At 43.6% G+C, this 18,523-nt stretch overlaps 1 protein-coding gene across 3 annotated transcripts in view; it reads left to right on the forward strand.

Annotated features, from left to right (window-relative positions):
• WDR48 (WD repeat domain 48) overlaps nt 1–18,523 on the forward strand; it is a 41,783-nt gene that overhangs the window by 13,003 nt on the left and 10,257 nt on the right. For all 3 annotated transcript variants that reach the window (XM_024565748.3, XM_045199780.3, XM_045199779.3), the window contains exons 3-14: nt 1,266–1,344; nt 2,059–2,141; nt 2,260–2,389; nt 4,284–4,372; nt 4,758–4,859; nt 7,003–7,227; nt 9,172–9,246; nt 9,875–9,977; nt 10,132–10,229; nt 16,841–16,948; nt 17,246–17,342; nt 17,792–17,887. In XM_024565748.3, the coding sequence (XP_024421516.1) occupies nt 1,266–1,344; nt 2,059–2,141; nt 2,260–2,389; nt 4,284–4,372; nt 4,758–4,859; nt 7,003–7,227; nt 9,172–9,246; nt 9,875–9,977; nt 10,132–10,229; nt 16,841–16,948; nt 17,246–17,342; nt 17,792–17,887 (1,285 nt within the window). The remainder of the gene's footprint in view (nt 1–1,265; nt 1,345–2,058; nt 2,142–2,259; nt 2,390–4,283; nt 4,373–4,757; nt 4,860–7,002; nt 7,228–9,171; nt 9,247–9,874; nt 9,978–10,131; nt 10,230–16,840; nt 16,949–17,245; nt 17,343–17,791; nt 17,888–18,523) is intronic.

Consider the following 18,523-nt stretch of genomic DNA (forward strand, 5'->3'; position numbering starts at 1 on the left):
ATGCACTCAGCACTTCATATCCAATGTGTTCTTAATTTTCATGATATGCCTTCAGGGCAGCTCTTACATTCATGTGCATGGATGGGAAAACAGGCCCAGAGAAACCCAGGGTTAAATAGCTACTAAGTGACAAAGACTTAGAGCCTCTCTAACTTCAAATCTCTGGTGCCAAACCTTGTAGTTTTAAAAGTCTGTCTTCTTAGCAAGCCCTGCAAGTCTGATGTTCAGTCCAGCAAAGACCCACTATTTTGCACATGTGCTAGGTGATCTCTCTTTAAATGGACTTTGGTCCAGTGGGGTTTGGATTCTTTAACCAGTAGCAGTAGTGGTGGTCCAGTGTCAGAAACATGGGAAGTAAGAAAATCGTAGCTTTTAAGTGCTTTTTGGAACTTATATTTAAATTAGAATGTCACCTTTCTGGGAATTAACAGTATTTCAGACAAGTTATGGAAAATATTCACAAAAACTAACCTGGAAGAATCTAGAAAGGTCCCTGTTCTGCCCTCAAACATCTTTTTTCTGGTCTTCGTTTTATGACAAGATTGAATAGCGTCATTTCTCAAATAGACTTGTATGTAGGGAGCTGTTCTCTTTGCCCCCGAAGTGTCTTGTACTTGCTTGTCTTGGGTGTAGGATGTAACTATATATTCTTTAAAAGACCTCTCCTGGTAATTAAGCCAAGTAAGAGGCATAGAAGAATCTCAAATTACTGAGTTGAAATGGAGATCAGGCTAATACTCCTGTAGCCCTTGGCTTCCATTTCTTCTCTGAAGGACCACAGATACCATGAGGAAAACATTTAATTCAGAAGGTGAAAACCGCAGTAGGAAGCTAAAAATAAAAGTGTCCACCTCCCTCTGCAGTTGGTCTGGGCTCCTCACCACTCCCTCCCGCCTCCTTTCTTCCCCACTGTCTGCTGTGAGCCTTCACCACTCCTGATCGAGAACCCCCAGCCTGCAGACTTGGTCCCAGCCCATCCGCTCTAGCGAACCTGTCCTGGAGCACTGTTGCCTTCACTAACTCAAGGCATAAAAACCAAGCATTTGTCATGGAAACCTAGGCTCTTGTCCATAATGACACTGTCCTGAAACAAAACTTCTATTTGCACCTGCTATGTGAAAACAGTGATTGTTGGGGGCTAGATTTTAAGGCCTTCGAGCAGCGTGTCACACTAACTGAGGAATCTGAACAGATTTGTAATTTGTGATCTATTTCCCTCGCTAAGATAAACTAATGACATCCTTACCGTTTCCTTTGAACTCCAGCAAGACCCGTACATAGCCTCGATGGAGCACCACACCGACTGGGTGAACGACATCGTGCTCTGCTGCAATGGGAAGACACGTAAGTTTTTCTTTGATTATCAGGCTCAGGAAGCTTTTGATTTAATTTGGTGTATTTTCATTTTTCATGCAAGCTTTTTATTGAAATATAACATACACACAAAAAAGCTGACACACTTTGACAGTACAGCTCAGTAAAAGTTTGCAAGGTGAGCACCCGTACCAAGAAGCGGATTACCAGAAGCACCACCTTCCCCACCCCCACCCGTGCCACCCTTTCGGTCCCTACTTTTTGCCCCAAGGTACCTGCTCCTCTGTCTTCTAAATACTATTGATTAGTTTTACCCACCTTTGAACTGCATATAAATAGATTCGTATGTATTCTTCTTTTAACCTTATTAATATATCTTTCTCCTCTTATTATGGTAAGATCCATTTCTTGGTTTTTCGGTCTGTGTGAGAAGAATTTTCCCAATCAAACTAGTTCAACCGGAACTTTAAAAAAAGTTTCCCCTGCCTATTTAAAAAAAATTTGAGACAGAATACAGTAGGTTCTAGAAAAAGCTTTTAGATATATATGTACCATATATATGTATTAACATGAACAGATGTTTGAATTAATGTTAGGAATATTATAAATATTAAAGTATGTACAATATATGTGTATGTACAATAGAAACATTAGTTTGAAACAATGTTACATTGATTTATGATATCTTTAAAATGGTGACAAGTTATCCTATGAAGCTATTTGTTAATTCTTTGCCTCTTCTAGTGATATCTGCTTCTTCTGACACGACAGTAAAAGTATGGAATGCACATAAGGGATTTTGCATGTCAACATTAAGGACACATAAGGTAAAACACTAACATAATCTTCAGTGTATTTAGTGTAATATCGGGATCTCAGTACTTTACGTGGCTCACTGTCTTACTGGTCTGCAGTGTCGATCATGGTGCGTGTGTTCCGTTCCAGGATTATGTAAAGGCCCTAGCATATGCCAAGGATAAAGAACTGGTAGCATCGGCTGGGCTGGACAGACAGATATTCCTGTGGGATGTGAATACTCTAACAGCACTGACTGCCTCAAATAACACTGTCACAAGTAAGGCGTCTGAATACGTTTCTTTAACAGTGCTCCAAATTGACATAAGTGAAGAATGGTTTATAAAACGTCTTTGATAAGTTTGCATCAGTACAGTGCCTCACGTCTAGAGAGTGCTTCTACGTACAGCATTCTAGGCCCCAAGAGTGTGTTTGAAAAGGGAGAAGCTAGGTCCTCACTACAGTTTAAAATGGCAGCTTCTCCAGGTGTCACCTGGTGTTTCTGTGCATGTGCGTGTCCTAGCGCCTGCCGTAGCCAGTGTGTAAGCTCCTGCAGGACAGAAGAGTCTGTCCCTCCACCGCGTTGTCTCTCCCGCAGCATTGCCTGGCCCAGAGCCCCCCACTCAGCAGATAGATGCAGGTGGCGGTTACCTGACAAAGTGGGCAGTTCTGACTTTTAAAAGTGTTACTGTATATTAAGAGCCTTTGAGTTAATGGCCAAGATGGAAGTACCCAAAGAAAAGAAAGAAAAGGTTTCAGTGCTAATTTCACAGGAGCTCTTCAGAGCAGCCTTAAAGAATCCAGCCAATTCCAGAAGAGTTCAGGGAGGCTAGGGTGCTTCCGGAGGCCATTCAGAGACGTCCACAGCAGGTTACAGCGGGAGTGCTTGTCTGCTAAGAGATCTCAGATTACGGGTTAGACCTATGCGAGTCTAGGCTTGAAACTCAGCCTCGTGCTTGGCCCAGCCTACCAGAACGCTCTAGGCCGGTGTCAGAAGGGTCTCTAAGGAGCGCAGTTTTGGCTAAGCCTGGCCTGGAAGGTCTGTGTTCAGGACATGGGCCTGAACTGTCTAGATCCCTGTATTACAGATTAAATTTGGCACAGCTGTGGAATGCTCACACTGACGTAGCTAAGGCAGTTCTCATAAAACCTAGTGTTTGCTAACAGGGGCAAGTTGAGAGGCTTTTCCCCCCAGGAAATGTGTGAAGGTCTTCAACACTATTCTCGCCTTAAACACTGTTCTTCCTGATTTGTCACCTGTATACTACCCCAGTGATTCAGCAGCTGGTCCCTGCTGGGGCTGTCATGGTCCGTGATTCAGCTCTCTAGATACAAGGAACTGCCGCAGAGAGTCGCTAACAAGAGGGAACAAAGGAAAACGTGATTGGTCCCAAGGTCAGAGAGCAGGCTTAGTGGGCACAGGTTCTGCAACAGACAGTGTCTTGCTTGGAATTGTCTAGAGGATCTCACATAAGTTTTTTATGACTATGGAAATAATGCTAATAGCTAACATTTCTTGAGCACTTCCTACAAGCAGTTACTTTTCTAAATGCATATATTAACTCCTTTACTTACCACTTCTCAGTATGTTTGTTTGTATTTATTCTTTATTGTAAAATTAGGACCATATTGTATAGTTTTATACGCAGTTTTTTTCACCCCAGTGATACCTTGTTCTGAATCAAAGGGCATGAGCCTATTGTCTGATGTCCTTCCAGAAGAGTTACATACCAAATTACCCTCCCACAAATAATGTATGAGAGTGCTATTTTACTGTGTTTTGATAATTAAATATTACCTTTTATAACAATCTGATTTGGTAGGTGAAAATAGTAAGTTTATTTTGATTTGTATTTGAAAATAGTGAGTTTGGACGTATTTTGCATAGATATTGGCACACGTGTATCTTTGAAAATACATTATGTGGATACTTTTTAAATGGCAGTGCAATTCAGTTTAGCAGATGTTTATTGAGCACTTATATGTACTCAAATCCAGAAAAATGTAGAACTTGATAATATTGCTAGAATTATCTCTGTTACAGATTCCTTTTCTTTAGAGCACTCATAAACATAAGATTTTCCAAATTGAATAATTAAACTTGCAATTTTTGTAGACTAGCTACTAAACACCTGATGATTTTGTTAACATTCAGCTCCATTTATCCTTAATAGCTTCTTCTTTAAGTGGGAACAAAGATTCCATTTATAGCCTGGCAATGAATCAACTGGGAACAATCATTGTATCAGGGTCCACTGAGAAGGTAAGGAGGAGCTTACCTAGTGTTAAAATATATTAGAAAACAGAGAAACCAAAATAATTTGATCTGTGTAATTACTGAATATATAGACAGTGGTTTTGCCGGGTAGATGCTAAAAGAAAGGTTTTATTTGAACAAATACGAGTATAACTGTAATTACTGTCCTGTGTGGGGAGGGGGTAGGTGGGCGGGGTGGGAAGACCTGTGCATTTTTTGACATTTGAGAGGCCTCCTGCTGCTTGAAAAGGGAGCCCAAGACAGTGTCCTGTGACAGAAGCAGTATTACGTTCTCAGAATTTAATGGTTGTCATTTGATTTATAAAAGTCACCTGTTTAAATTTGATTGTGTATATATTCAGTTTGTGGAATACTTTGTTAAAATTTACAGGTTTTAAGAGTGTGGGATCCAAGAACTTGTGCAAAACTAATGAAGCTTAAAGGGCACACAGACAACGTGAAGGCGTTGCTGTTGAACAGAGATGGCACCCAGGTACGCCGTTGGGCATCGACCCCGTGAGGCCCTCAGAACTTCCGCGCCGCAGAAATTCCCTGCTGGGGTACCACTGCGCACGCTGGTCTGAACCCACGCCACACGTGCTCTAAACTGTGGACTAGTTTTAAGTCCTTAAAATACAAAATTGCACATGTAATAACCCCAACATCGAAATTACCGTACTTGCGTCACTTTAAAATAAAGGCCAAACAAGGAATTTCCTCAGAATAATTCTAATGTGAATGAGTAAAAGTAATTACGATTCATGTAGGCTAAAGTAATTTAAAATGTTACCTTGTCTAAAGTAGAAAAAAGCTGGTACTGAATGCTTTCTGCCAGCATACTACGTGGAAAACTTCCTCACAGTGGGTCCAACTTTGGGGCAGATCTTGTCAGTTGACTGTGTAGACACAATCTATAATTTTAGTATCTAACAAGATACTTAGAGTCAACGTTTCCAAGAAAAATATTTTGGTAATGTTCGAACCTGTATTTGAACATTATAACTCACACATGTATACATAGCGTGTGAGTTATAAGTCACAGTTCTGTTCGTTCTGGAGCGGTGCAGAAATGATCTTTCGCCCATGTAGGTAATAAAAAACAGAAACCGAGCACCATTTTACATGTACGGCGTGCCCTACCCTGTACCCCTGCCTCCCCAGCCGTTGTTTTCATGGGGCAGGGATACGTTCACAGCTAATGGGACACTCCAATTGTGATGGGCTTAGAAAAGCTCCGGAGAGTAGGGAGGAGATGAGATGAGAAACACCGTCATTCTTTTACTCCTGTGGAAATTACGTCACGCAAATTGCTTCCCACATGCAATGGAGAAAACCTTTTGGCTCCAAAGGTGAAAGGAAGGTGTGAAAAACTAGCCAAGTGAAGCAAATCATTTTTCAGAACCAGGCGAAGGAAGGCTTGAAGATGCCCATGAGGTCTTTGGCAGTGTGGAAGGCGCTCAGTGTGAGTGTACAGTGGCCTGGAGGAGAGGACTCGCTTTACTGGTCCTTAGTTTGCTCATCTGCAAAGTGGGGATCATGATACTTAGTTTGGGTAGTTGGTGAGAAGATTAGAAGTAACGAGTATATTCTTGTCTGTAATCCACTCATTTTTTAGAGCTCTTGAGACTTCGCAGCCTCATTTCCATGTGAGCCTAGGGGGCCTAGCGCAGTCCGCCCCTCACTGGGTTGCTGTGTGGCTGCCAGGCTGCACGTGAGACGGGCGCCCATGCCCTGTTCTCCTGGCTTTGTCCGGGTTGCACAGGATCAAGTGGTCTCCACGGGACCGCCCTTCAGTACAGGCTGTAGACAGGATGGCTTCCAGAAGGGGACTCTGGGCCTGGCAGGCTTCCTAGAGCTCCTCCTGACTACTGCACTCCATGCCTTGTGTCCTGTATGTACGTTTACGAATGTGCTTTCACCCAAGAAGGTTTACATAGCAAGTAAATGCACGTCACCTGAAATCAGCTAGTTTACTATAAGCAGAGACAGTGATGAGGGTACTACTTTAAAAGCTGCTTGTCAGCCTTAGAGTACATAATTAAGTGGGTATCATTCCTTCTCTAGTTCCTCCTCCATCCCTCTTCCTTATTGACCCCTGTAGACTAAATGTAAATTTAACGACCAACAACACAGCATTTTTATCAGTACGTCAGGGAATTGACCAACAAAACAACTCTAACTACCCATTTGGGAAAAAGAGGGGCAAGAGAGACCTCTACTTAGTGATTCTCAGACTCTTGTGATACAAAAGAGAGTTTACTGGGCCAGAGTTTATATTGCCCCCTGCAGAATTGCCCTGCAAGCTCCTAACATAGGGCCCCCAGAGGCCTCGTAATTCAAGGACTTACGATGTGTGCAATGGGACAGTGAATCCCGTGGGTGTCAACCTGTTGCCTCACTTCCTTCGTTGCAGAGTAAGACTCTTGCACAGTAAACCTTGAGGTCTGAGCTCTGTCACCACTGCAGTTGCTTTGATTGGTGCCAGCATTACCAGGCCAAGCCATTTTTCAGAGGCAGAAATACAGGTTGTTAGAAGTGTGCTTGACAGTGCGGAGGCTGGAGAGAAGCCCAGCGCAAAGCACAGGAAAACAGGAATTTTTGGACAGGTTTCTAACCTTAACTTTCTTTGTGCCCAGTGCCTCTCCGGCAGTTCTGATGGGACCATCCGCCTCTGGTCCCTTGGTCAGCAGAGGTGTATAGCAACGTACCGAGTCCATGATGAAGGTGTCTGGGCTCTCCAGGTCAATGATGCCTTCACACACGTGTACTCTGGAGGAAGGGACCGGAAGATTTACTGTACAGACCTGAGGAACCCTGACATTCGAGTGCTGATCTGTGAAGAAAAAGCACCGGTTCTCAAGGTATATCGTGTATTTTAGTTTTATGTAATTAAGATTTTTACATGTGCTAGCCAAATACAGCAAAATCTGTATTAAAACATGCGTCAATGGTGGGATTGTAAGAAAGATATTTTAACATTTTTGTCAAGCATCTGGAAAAGAACTGGTGACTTCTCGGGTCCCTCAGGGACGCCTGGCCCTCCCAGTGGCGAATCCTAGCGGGACTGCCCCTCACTCACACTGCTCCTGAGACCCCTGGCTTTCCAAACCTGTCGTTGGGGGGGGAGCATGAGGAGTTCAGGTGTCTGTGAGCAGACGGCCAGCAGAAAGGTGTCCCCTGCCTCCAGGGAAGTTGTGGAAGAGTGCCCCTGAAGAAGAGGGAGCGAGCTGGCTCATCCTCCCCCCTGTCACTGCCTCACAGTGGTCCTGACCAGGGTCTGGGACGGACGTGAGGGGTGCCTGAGAGCCATCGATACTGACACCTGCCACAAGCGAAGCTTAGGCTGACCATGGCCAGTCATCCTACGACAGAATGATTTAAAATGGAGGCATAAAGACAGCATTACCCCCTCCTCTCAGAAATCATCTGGAAATCACAGGGAAAACAGAAAACAGCAAATTCCCATCATCTGTGAAACTAAGTGACATCTGAAACCCAGACCACAGTATCAGAGGAAGGGCTGGAAAAGGGAATAGAGGTCTGATGAGAGGGTCGAGAGGATGCCTAAGGTCTAGGAGCTCACGCAAAACTGGCGGAGTATGCCTCTTTAAAATAGACGGCACAGCCCTGGCTGGTGTGGCTCAGTGGATTGAGTGCTGGCTTGTGAGCCAAAGGGCCGCCAGTTAGATTCCCGGTCAGGGCTCATGCCTGGGTTGCAGGGCAGGTCCCCGGTTGGGGGCATGCAAGAGGCAACCACACATTGATGTTTCTCTCCCTCTCTTTCTCCCTCCCTTCCCCTCTCTATAAATAAGTAAATAAAATCTTAAAAAATAAAATGAAATAGATGGCACACCCTAATGGACAAGCCAGTAATACTTCAGAGAAGCAAGAGAGGTGGGGAAGCAGACTGAGGGGCGGCAGGTGGGGAGGAGAACACTGCATGGGAGTCCTGCGGCTGCCAGTGTCCCTTGGCTGGGGAGAAAAAGAACTTTGCACAGCCGTAACTATGTCACGAGGGACGTCACTTTGAACTGAAGAAGAGTCCTGCTTGCTGAGAGTCTGGCTCGGTCCTCACAGCTCCAGTCCTGAAATATCCCAGTACAGGAAGCAGAGTGGACGAGTGTAGAGTGATTGCATTGGCATAGTATGTGGGCATTTGTGTATTTTGTACATTTAGTATTTTAAAAATCCAGAGTTAGGGGGTGGAGGGATGGAGCAAAAAGGAAAAAGGACTTGTGGACATGGACAACAGTGTGGGGGTTGCGGGACAGGAAGGGGACGACATAAGGGGGCTAAAGGGTAATGGAAAAAATACGATTAAAAAAAAAATCCAGAGGACACACAGTAAACCCTTCACAAGTATACTGTCCTTAGGTGAGGGTGGATTATCTGGGGTTGCTTTTCACTTTTGCTGTGTTGTTGTTTTACTGCAAACATTCTTTTTAAAAACACAAAACAGAACATTTCTTTGTTATTAAGAAGGTAAAAACAAAAGGACAGCAAAAACAAAAAGATAACAGTAAGTCATCCTTTGCACGGTCCCCATTTTGGTCCCTTAAATTAACCACACTTTAACTTGCAGCCAGTGTTTTCCGGGAGAGGTCAGCCCTGCTACCCTTGTAGCTCCCGCATTTCTTTAGCACAGACTCCCTCATTCATCTGTTGACCCCTAGCCTTTCACGCCTGCAGGGTATAGTAAACACACAGATGTTGAATGGAGGAGTTATTTAACAATGTGTACCTGCTCCTGGCAGCTCACACGAGTCAACATTTCCCAAAGCAGTATTTTTGTGTGTTGTTTTCAGATGGAGCTTGATAGATCAGCTGATCCCCCTCCCGCAATCTGGGTGGCGACAACTAAATCCACAGTAAATAAGTGGGTAAGTAAGCCATTGTACGCTTGGCAGAGGATTAGAAGCACGTGGTTTGTTACTACAGACCTGCCAGATACCACTCAAAATGCTCAGTATGAAACTGGCTCTCAGCAGAACTCTGAAAGCTCTGATGAGTGCAGGTGTGATTCCAAGGGTCGTACAAAAATTAAGGTAGTAGTCGAAATAAAGCTTCTGACATGTTTGTCAGGAGCCAAGAAATACATTTGATGTGCTTAGAATAGGCGCTGTAGCCTGGCACAGCCAGTGGAGATTCGTGCAGCTTCTGACAAGAGAGAAAGTGTTTACGTTTATTCCTGTTTATATGCGGCTCAGGTGGTCTTTCTCCGTACTTGTAACAAACATTACACAAGGTATCTGAGTTTCATTGTTCCAGTTTGAGGTCTACATAGTCTCCCTGGGAGAGTGCCTAGTGTTCTCTCAAAAAAGACAACGTTCCCTTAATATTTGTTTTGTTTTTATCATGGTGGATAACTTTACTTTGCACTACATATTTTTTGGTTGATGTAGTTATTGTTGGGTTTTTCTCATTTGTTCTGTTTTTCTTGCCACTTTAATTAGATTGGTAAAACTTATAAAGCATAAAATGATTAAATAATGAATTTTGTTCCTTCAGACACTGAAGGGAATTCACAATTTTAGAGCCTCTGGAGATTATGACAACGACTGTACAAACCCTATAACACCCCTTTGTACACAGCCCGACCAGGTTATTAAAGGTAAGGAAACGGGAAGGTGTTGTAGCTGCTTCTTCCTGGCAGCTGGTATGATGTATGTTCTGTTACGCACCAGTTAACAATCGTTGCTGTACTGTTAATTTAAATGTAGTACAATAGGATTGTTTTGCTAATTGTGTGGGTTTTTCTCCTGTAGGTGGTGCTAGTATTATTCAGTGCCACATTCTTAATGATAAGAGACATATATTAACCAAAGATACCAATAATAATGTGGCGTATTGGGATGTATTGAAGGTGAGTATCTTTTTGTATCAAACATAGGTTACTGGATCATATATCCCACTTATTTTTTATTGTTAAATATATAGAAATATATAAGAGTGGTATATAGCTCAAGATAATACATATATAAATTAAGATTTAGTTTCAAAAGTACTTTATGTGGGTGGATATTTCCTACGTGAATATTAGATAAGGCTAGGGATCATCTTTTTAAGCACCTAAAATTTGAATGGAACCATTTTCTCTGCTTGGTGTATTACAAATTGTGTTACAGGCTGCCTTACCTTAAAGTGGATACAGTACAAGTGCTTCTCTTTGCCACTGTTGTCATTTTGGGCAGATAAGCCTCTGCCTCTGCTGGAGGAGAGGGGAGTGGGATCTGTCCTGTGTGTTGTGAGGTGGTCAGCAGCACCCCCAGCCTCTGTCTACTAAACGCATGCCAGTAACCACCTTCTCCTCGCCCAAGTCAGTGGTAGCAACCCCAAATGTCTCCAGGCATTGCCAGATGCTAGAGAGAGGAACAAAGGTGCAGAGTCACTCTCACGGAGGAAGTGCGGCTGTTTGTAGGGTTTGCAGCCATCGCTGTGGACGCCAGTTACAGCTGTGGGGCACGTCACGGCAGCGCCCTCTGGGGTAGTTGAGGTGTATTAAGCTATTCAGTCACATCTTAAATAGCACTAAAGAATTTATAGGCAGTTTGAAAAGTTTGCTTTTCGAGTTCTGACAAATGCCCCTTCTTGGTGGTGTTGGTATTTTCATTGAACAGATATTGCCTGGTTTGAGTGAATATTGTGCGCAGAGAACTGCGTTAAGAGTCACAGATAACAGAAAAGTCTGTACCATGATCCCTTCTGGTACCAGGAACAAGAGTTGGGGAATGTGAGAGCCTTATAGGTAAAATAAACAGATCACAGGATATGGTATCTTAAAGGGCAGTTACCTAGAAGTGGAAAGGAATGGGGAGAGCTTCACAGTAGAAACGTGATTTGAACGGGGACTGAAAGGATTCCAGGAGATGAATAATGGCAGGGCGTTTTAGGAAGAGGGAGTGAATGACAAAGACACAGAAGAGGGAAGGTACCTGCTTGTTCAGAGCAAGGCGAGCAGTTGTGTGTAATTGGAGACTAGGGGAGTTCAAGGCAGTCTTCAGGGTATAAGGATGAAAGATGAGACTCAGGTCATTTCCCACAGAGTCTTGCATTACAGGCCCCAGAGTTGGCCTTTCTTTGGTACTCCTGAAAGAATCTTAATCTTAGATGGTTTGGTTTTTTAAGATTTTATTTATTTTTTAGAGAGAGGGGAAGTGATGGAGAAAGAGAAAAACATCATTTGTGGGAGAAACATCAATTGCCCTCTCTCGGGCACCCCCAGTGGGAAACCTGGCCTGCAGCCTAGGCATGTGCCCCGAGGAATTGAACTAGCAACCTTTCAGTTTGCAGGCCGGCGCTCAGCCCACTGAGCCACACCTTAGATGATCTTAGATGAGTTAGAGCAGGAAAACCCCATGTTCAGAGCAGTACAAGTCTGTATATTGGAAAGAAGCTGGAAGGTAGTTGTCTGAAGCACGGTGATTTGGGGCAATCTGAAGGAAGAGACAGGTGTTGGATAAATTACAAAGGAAGAATTGAAAAGATGTGGGGTTTTGGTCAGGCTCTTGGTTGTAAGGAACAGAGGTTCATTTAGGTTCACTCCTGGAGCTAAAGAATAAGATAAACAAGTTTCTTTCTGGGGAAAAGGGATTGTCTCTGAATAGAAACAATGGCCTAACATTTTCCCTCCCTGTGGGGCAGCTATGTGGGAAGTCACATTACAAAACAGTTGCTTGGTGAGCATGGCGTCAGAGCTAGAGCTTACTTGAGTGGAAAACTTATTGCGGCAGGCTGCCCAAGTCCAGTGGTTTTTCTCTACAACAGAGATGTGCTTATCAGGGAATGAGAACTCACGTTTGTTTCAGAGTGGGGTTCTACAGAGACGGGAGGATTCAGAGCAGCCCCAAGGACTTCATCAGCAGGAACGTGGATACTCCACCACTCACGTGGCCCCAGCTCTCTCCACCTGGTGCTGGGCCTCACCTCCTGCTGCCCAGCACATGATGCTCTCCAGAAGATACAACAAAATCTAATCAGGCCAGCTATTTTCTGAGGGTTGACTTACTGAATTTCTGCCTATGGGTCTGATGTCCTCTCTTGGCCTAATTAGCTAGAGTGTTAGTAGAGACCTGCTGTCTAAATGGGAGGTGGTTCTACTTAGATGGGACACTGAGCTGGCATTTACCGTGATTGGCATTTGTGTGTCTCTAGCAGCTTCCCACACCCAGACACTAGATCTTGAAGTTTCGAAAGCAAGTGATTGGGTGTAATGCACATGACATTAAACAAAAGAAGGGAAGTCAGGAGTACTTAGGAGCAGAGGCCCAAAGTCGGACAGAACTGCGTTCTGATCTTGGCTCTGCCAGCTACCAGACAGAGTGATCTCCAGAACAGGCTAAACCTCTCTCAGCCTCTGTCTTTATTCCTAAAATGTGGTGGTGCCTATTTCCTGGTGATGTTTAGGGGATGTTCAAGAAGTATTTATCAAAATTCAAACTCTTGGTTCCGGCCAAGATGGAGGCATAGGTAGAAAAGCTTTGCTTCCTTATACAACCAAAAGAAGCATAACAACCAATTAAAAACAAAAACAACCAGAACTGCCAGAAAATGAAACTACATGGAAGTCCAACACCGAGGAGTTACAGAAACATTCATCCAAACTGGAAGGAGGGGTGGAAACAGGCGACCCAGGCAGAGAAGACATACAGCAAGATGGCTGACTGTGTGGGCGAGGTGGGGGCTGGCTGACAGGGCAGTCCCACGTTTGCTCAGATAATCTAGGAGGAACATTTGGGAAGTGAGACAGACCACGAAACCCAGGGTTCCAGTGCAGGGAAACTAAAGACTCAGAACCTCTGGCTGTTAAAAGCCTGTGGCAGTGGGAGAAACTCCCAGTCTCACAAGAGAGTCAGTTGGAGAGACCTACAGGATTCTAGAATGTACACAAGCCAACCCACCTGGGAATCAGCACCTGAAAGGCACATTTCTCTTGTGGGAAGTGAGGGAAGTGACAGAAAGTGGGGCAAAAGCTGAGCAAGCAGGCAAGCGGCATTGTTCCCTCTCTCATCCCTCCCCCACAGGCAGCACTACAGCACAGTGATGTGGGTCGCCCTGCCCTGGCAAATACCTAAGGCTCCACCCCAACAACATAGCAGTTGAGCCGAGATAAAGAAATATGGCACAGGTGAAAGAACGGATCAAAACTCCAGAAAAAGAACTAAACAATGAGATTGCCAACCTATCAGATGCAGAGTTCAAAATACTGATAATCAGGATGCTCACAGAATTGGTTGAGTATGGTCACAAAACGAAGGAAGAAGTGAAGGCTATGCAAAGTGAAATAAGGGAAAATATACAAAGAACTAACAGTGAAGGGAAGGAAACCAAGACTCAAATCAATGATTTGAACCAAAAGGAAGAAATAAACATCCAACTGGAACAGAATGAAGAAACAATTCAAAAAAATGAGGAGAGGCTTAGGAACTTCTGGGACAACTTTAAACATTCCAACATCTGAATTACAGGTGTGTCAGGAGAAGAAGGATAAGAGCAAGAAACTGAAAACTTTTTTGAATAAATAAAGAAGGAAAAATTCCCCAATCTGGCAAAGGAAATAGACTTCCACAAAGTCCAGGAAGCTCAGAGAGTCCCCAGAAACTTGGATCTAAGAAGAAACACACCAAGACATATTATAATTACATTACCCAAGATTAAAGATAAGGAGAGAGTCTTGAAAGGAGCAGGAGAAAAGGAGAGAGTCACCTACCAAGGAGTTCCCATAAGACTCTCAGCTGATTCCTTAAAAGAAACCTTAATGGCAGGAAGGTACTGGAAAGAAGTATTCAAAGTCTTGAAAGGCAAGGACCTACATGCAAGATTACTCAATCCAGCAAAGCTATCATTTAGAGTGGGAGAGCAGATAAAGTGCTTCCCAGATAAAGTCAAGGTAAAGAAGTTCATCATCACCAAGCCCGTATTATATGAAATGATAAAGAGACTTATCTAAGAAAAAGATCAAAAACTATGAACAGTTAAATGACAACAAACTCACAACTTTCAACAACTGAACCTAAAAAAACAACTAAGCAAACGACTAGAACAGGAACAGAATCTCAGAAATGGAGATCACATGGAGGGTTATCAGTGAGGAGGGGGAGAATGGGGGAAAAGGTCAGGGAATAAGAAGCATAATTGGGGGTGCAGGGATGGGGAGAAAAGGCACACAACTGTAATTGAATAACAAAAAAATTAAAATTAAAAAAAGGAAGCATAATTGGTAGGTACAAAACTGACAGGGGGAGGTTAAGAATAGTGTGGGAAATGAAGAAGCCAAAGAACTTAATATGTACGACCCATGGACATGAACTAAGGCAGGGGAGGGTACAGGGCAGGAGGGAATAAAGGGGAGAAAAAAATTGGGACAACTGTAATAGCATAATCAATAAAATATATTTTAAAAGGAGCATTTATCATAGCAGCTGGTACATAGTAATTAGGAAGCTGTTGCACCAATACAGGTGAAATATCATCAAATACTTGACTGGGTAGGAACAAGAGGCCTGTAGATGAGTGATGCTTGAATCAAAGGGAGTATGAAGGAAAGGAAGATGAGTCCTGGATTTCTGGATTAGATAGCTTGGTGAATGGAAGTAATACAAGGAATGTAAGAGGGGAAATGGGTTGTTGGGGGAAAGGGACAGGCTGAGAAAGTGAGTTTCTGTGGGACGTCCGAGTAGAGGCGTCTGTTGGGCAGGCGTCTGTAGAGCCCAATGCACAGATGAAAGAGCTGGGCTGGAGAAACAGGGTCAGCAGTCACCAGCCCGTGGATTATCATTGAAGTCTTGGAAAATGTCCCAGTTTCCATGGGATGCACCTGTACTGAAAAGAGAAGAAACCAAGTCATCACTCTTTCAGGAATTGTTAGAAAAAGAGGAAGCCACAAAGAGTATAATACAAGGTGTAAGAAAACCAAGAGTCAGTGGCAGTTCAAGAATTAATGAAGCATTTTGGAAAGGAGCTCAGGGTTAGCAGCATTGGCCTGCTGAGATGTCATGCAGAATATGGAATGTAATGTGCACATGGATTTAATCGAGAAAGAGGGTGGTGTCCGGGGAGAGCTGTCTCTAGAGAGTCCTAAGGGCAAAAGCCAGACGGAGTGGGCTGAGTACTGATTGGGAGGTGAGGAAACAGAATTTGAGTACTGGCAATCTTGGACATAGTTTGACTTCGCTGCGGTGCAGAGGAGTAGCTGGAGAGGATTTAGCAATGAAAGGGCCAGTGAAGGTTTTGTCTCGGTGTGCAGGTATTTTTCAGATGGGAGAAATTTGGACATGGTTCACCGTTCAGGGGAAGAGGCCAATAGAGACAGAAGGTAGATGGTGGGACAGGTCCCCAGAAAGCGAGAGGTGAGGGGATCCACAGCATAGCAAGAAGGGACACCCTTTCCTTGCAGCAGGAACGATGGGAACAGAAAGTTAAGGGGGTTTGTCCATGCTTCTCTTTTGTGAGGAGTAGCGGTCAGGGTCATGTGCTGAGGGTAGTGAGGTCAAAGACAGGAGGAGAGTAAAGATGAAGATGTTGTGGAGAACTGACTGAAGCAGAAGAGATCCCAGGTAGCATGTGGGTGAATTGTGGTTGGAGATTGTACATTTATAGTAGGAACATTGTCAAGGATTTGAGAGGTCAGCATGTCCTCTTATTGTCCATGTGGTTGCTGATGTTGTCCCGGATAAAAGCAAGAACTCAAGATGGACTGCAAGACATTGAACCAGGGCTCAAGTCTAGTGAGTGAGGGAGTGACCACAGAGGCTGCCAGATGGCAGTGAGGAAAGGGGTACAGGTTACTGCAGCCCAGTTACAGGGGCCTCCGAGAAATAAATAGGAGTGTTTACGTAGAGATGATGGGTCATGGTTTCTGTGAAGTAGGAGGCATGGAATGTGGGAGAGGCAGCACAGTCACCCTGTGAGAAGATGCCTGAAGAACTGGGACCCCGAGGAGAGAGTCGGTGCTGTCAGGGTGAGGTGTGGGGAGGGGCATTCTGATACGCTCAGGATCAAGATGGGCTGTTCAGGACTGAAACGCGTCCTGGCACCGGGATGTCCAGGGCACGTGTGGGGGATAGGGAAGGGTTATGATGGTCAAGACAGAGAGACTTCAGATCCTGCCTGTGTCTTAGCTGTTATCTGACGGTAGCTTCAGAGTTCTCTTAAGGGGTTTAATAAGTGTTGTTTGTTCCTTGAAGATTTTTTCCTTCACTTGACATTGCTTCCAGCTAAGAATGGTGGTATATTTTATCAGTATCAACAAAATTAAATTGCAGTTTCCAAAAAGAGGCTATTTCTTAAGGTTGTTTTTTAATTTAAAATTTAGAGATAAATGCTTTAAAAATGTTTGACCACTTCATTTTAAAATGTTTTAGACTCCATTTTACTTAGGCAAATGTGAAAATATGTAAAATTTTCAATAGCTAAAAATCAGAATCAATTTCATTTGCCAGTTAATATTGATAATTATACTTTCTTTTTGATGTATAGGCCTGTAAAGTGGAAGATCTGGGCAAAGTGGATTTTGAAGATGAAATTAAGAAAAGATTTAAGATGGTTTATGTGCCAAATTGGTTCTCAGTAGACTTAAAAACAGGGGTAAGTTAGCAATTGATATTTGCGCAATTTGGCATAGTGGAGACTTTTAATATAGCTCAATACTAAGTATCGTTAGTTACAGAGTCCTATGTTTTTAAGTGTGAAAGGAAAACAATTACGTTATTTCTGGCAAAATGTAGTTTAAATGCCTTTTGGTATCCTAGTGTATTGAATTGCATGGAACACATTTTGGCTTATTCGCACTTTAGTTAAATAGTACAAATAGAAAAAGGTTTAGAGACTTACCTGGAGAATGGATTCAGATAGAGCCCCACTGCCGATTTTTATTTTTGACAGATGTTGACGATTACTTTGGATGAGAGCGACTGTTTTGCTGCTTGGGTTTCTGCAAAAGACGCCGGCTTCAGCAGCCCTGACGGCTCAGATCCGAAACGTGAGTTGTGTCCTTCCCTCTCTCCTCCTTGCGCAAGAGCAGGCGGGTCCGTGCTGTTTTCCCTGCGTGCTCATCTTCACAAGAGTCAGTTATGTTTGGTTGATGATGTCTTTGGCCAGCGTTCTCCTAAAAATGTAACACGATGTACACAAAGGTAGTTTCAGTGGCTTTATATGGAAATAGCCTTTTCAAGAATGCAGCTCCTTCCGCGTTTGTTCATTTTTAAAGGCTGCGTTTGCTCCACATTACCACCACTGTAAACGTTCTAAGATAAAATTTTAACAGACTTGGCAAAATCTCTGAAATCTTGTTTTTAAACATCAGTGGCATTAGGTTAAGAATTTAACATCAGAATATGTGGAAACTTATTTTTATTTCTTCTAATTTTAGGTGAAAGCTAGTAACTTTTTTTTTCCACTTTGTTTTCTTTTTAATTAACTCTGTTGCAGTGAACTTAGGAGGACTTTTACTCCAGGCCCTCCTAGAATATTGGCCTAGAACACATGTGAATCCCATGGATGAAGAAGAGAATGAAGTAAACCATGGTTGGTGCTTTTATATCAGGATAAATAATTTAAAAGTGCTCGGAAGTTAAAGAGACTTAGACTGGTTGTTATTGTAAGAAACATGTTAAGCATTTGCTGAACTGTGACATAGTATCTTGTGGTATGCCCAACGTATTGCCTTCCCTTCCACATCCCGAAGTAAGACTGTAAGACCGTCCATCCAGTCCCAGCTGTAATTCTGAGGAACTTTCAGTAAGTGAAACTGCGTAAGATAGAAGGAGTGAACCCTGTGTATTCACCTGACCTTTGTCCTTGAACGTAGGCAGCTTAGCAGGCTTCTCCCAAAGGTAGGCTTCTCCCGAAGGTAGACTTCTCAGAGCACCCGCGGCCTGCAGGGTTCGTCCTCGTGTCCTCGCGCTCCCTGTCTGTCTGAAGCATTGCCGTTACCCAGTCTGATGCTCTACCTGATCTGGGCTCTGAAAGTTTCAAAAAATCAAATTCCAACTCAGGAGCGTCAGGAAGAGGGAACCGGTGTGTAGAAAGAAGTAATGTCATAGAGGACATTCAGAAGTGGCGTGTGCCCCAGGCCGTGGCAGTACCTGTCCCTGGGCGGCAGAGGGGACCATGTTTGCAGTGTGTGAGTTTGGCTTAGCTTGATTAGAGAAGGGGAGGGTA

The sequence above is a fragment of the Desmodus rotundus genome, chromosome 8 (assembly GCF_022682495.2).
Source record: "Desmodus rotundus isolate HL8 chromosome 8, HLdesRot8A.1, whole genome shotgun sequence".
Taxonomy (NCBI): Eukaryota; Metazoa; Chordata; class Mammalia; order Chiroptera; family Phyllostomidae; genus Desmodus; species Desmodus rotundus.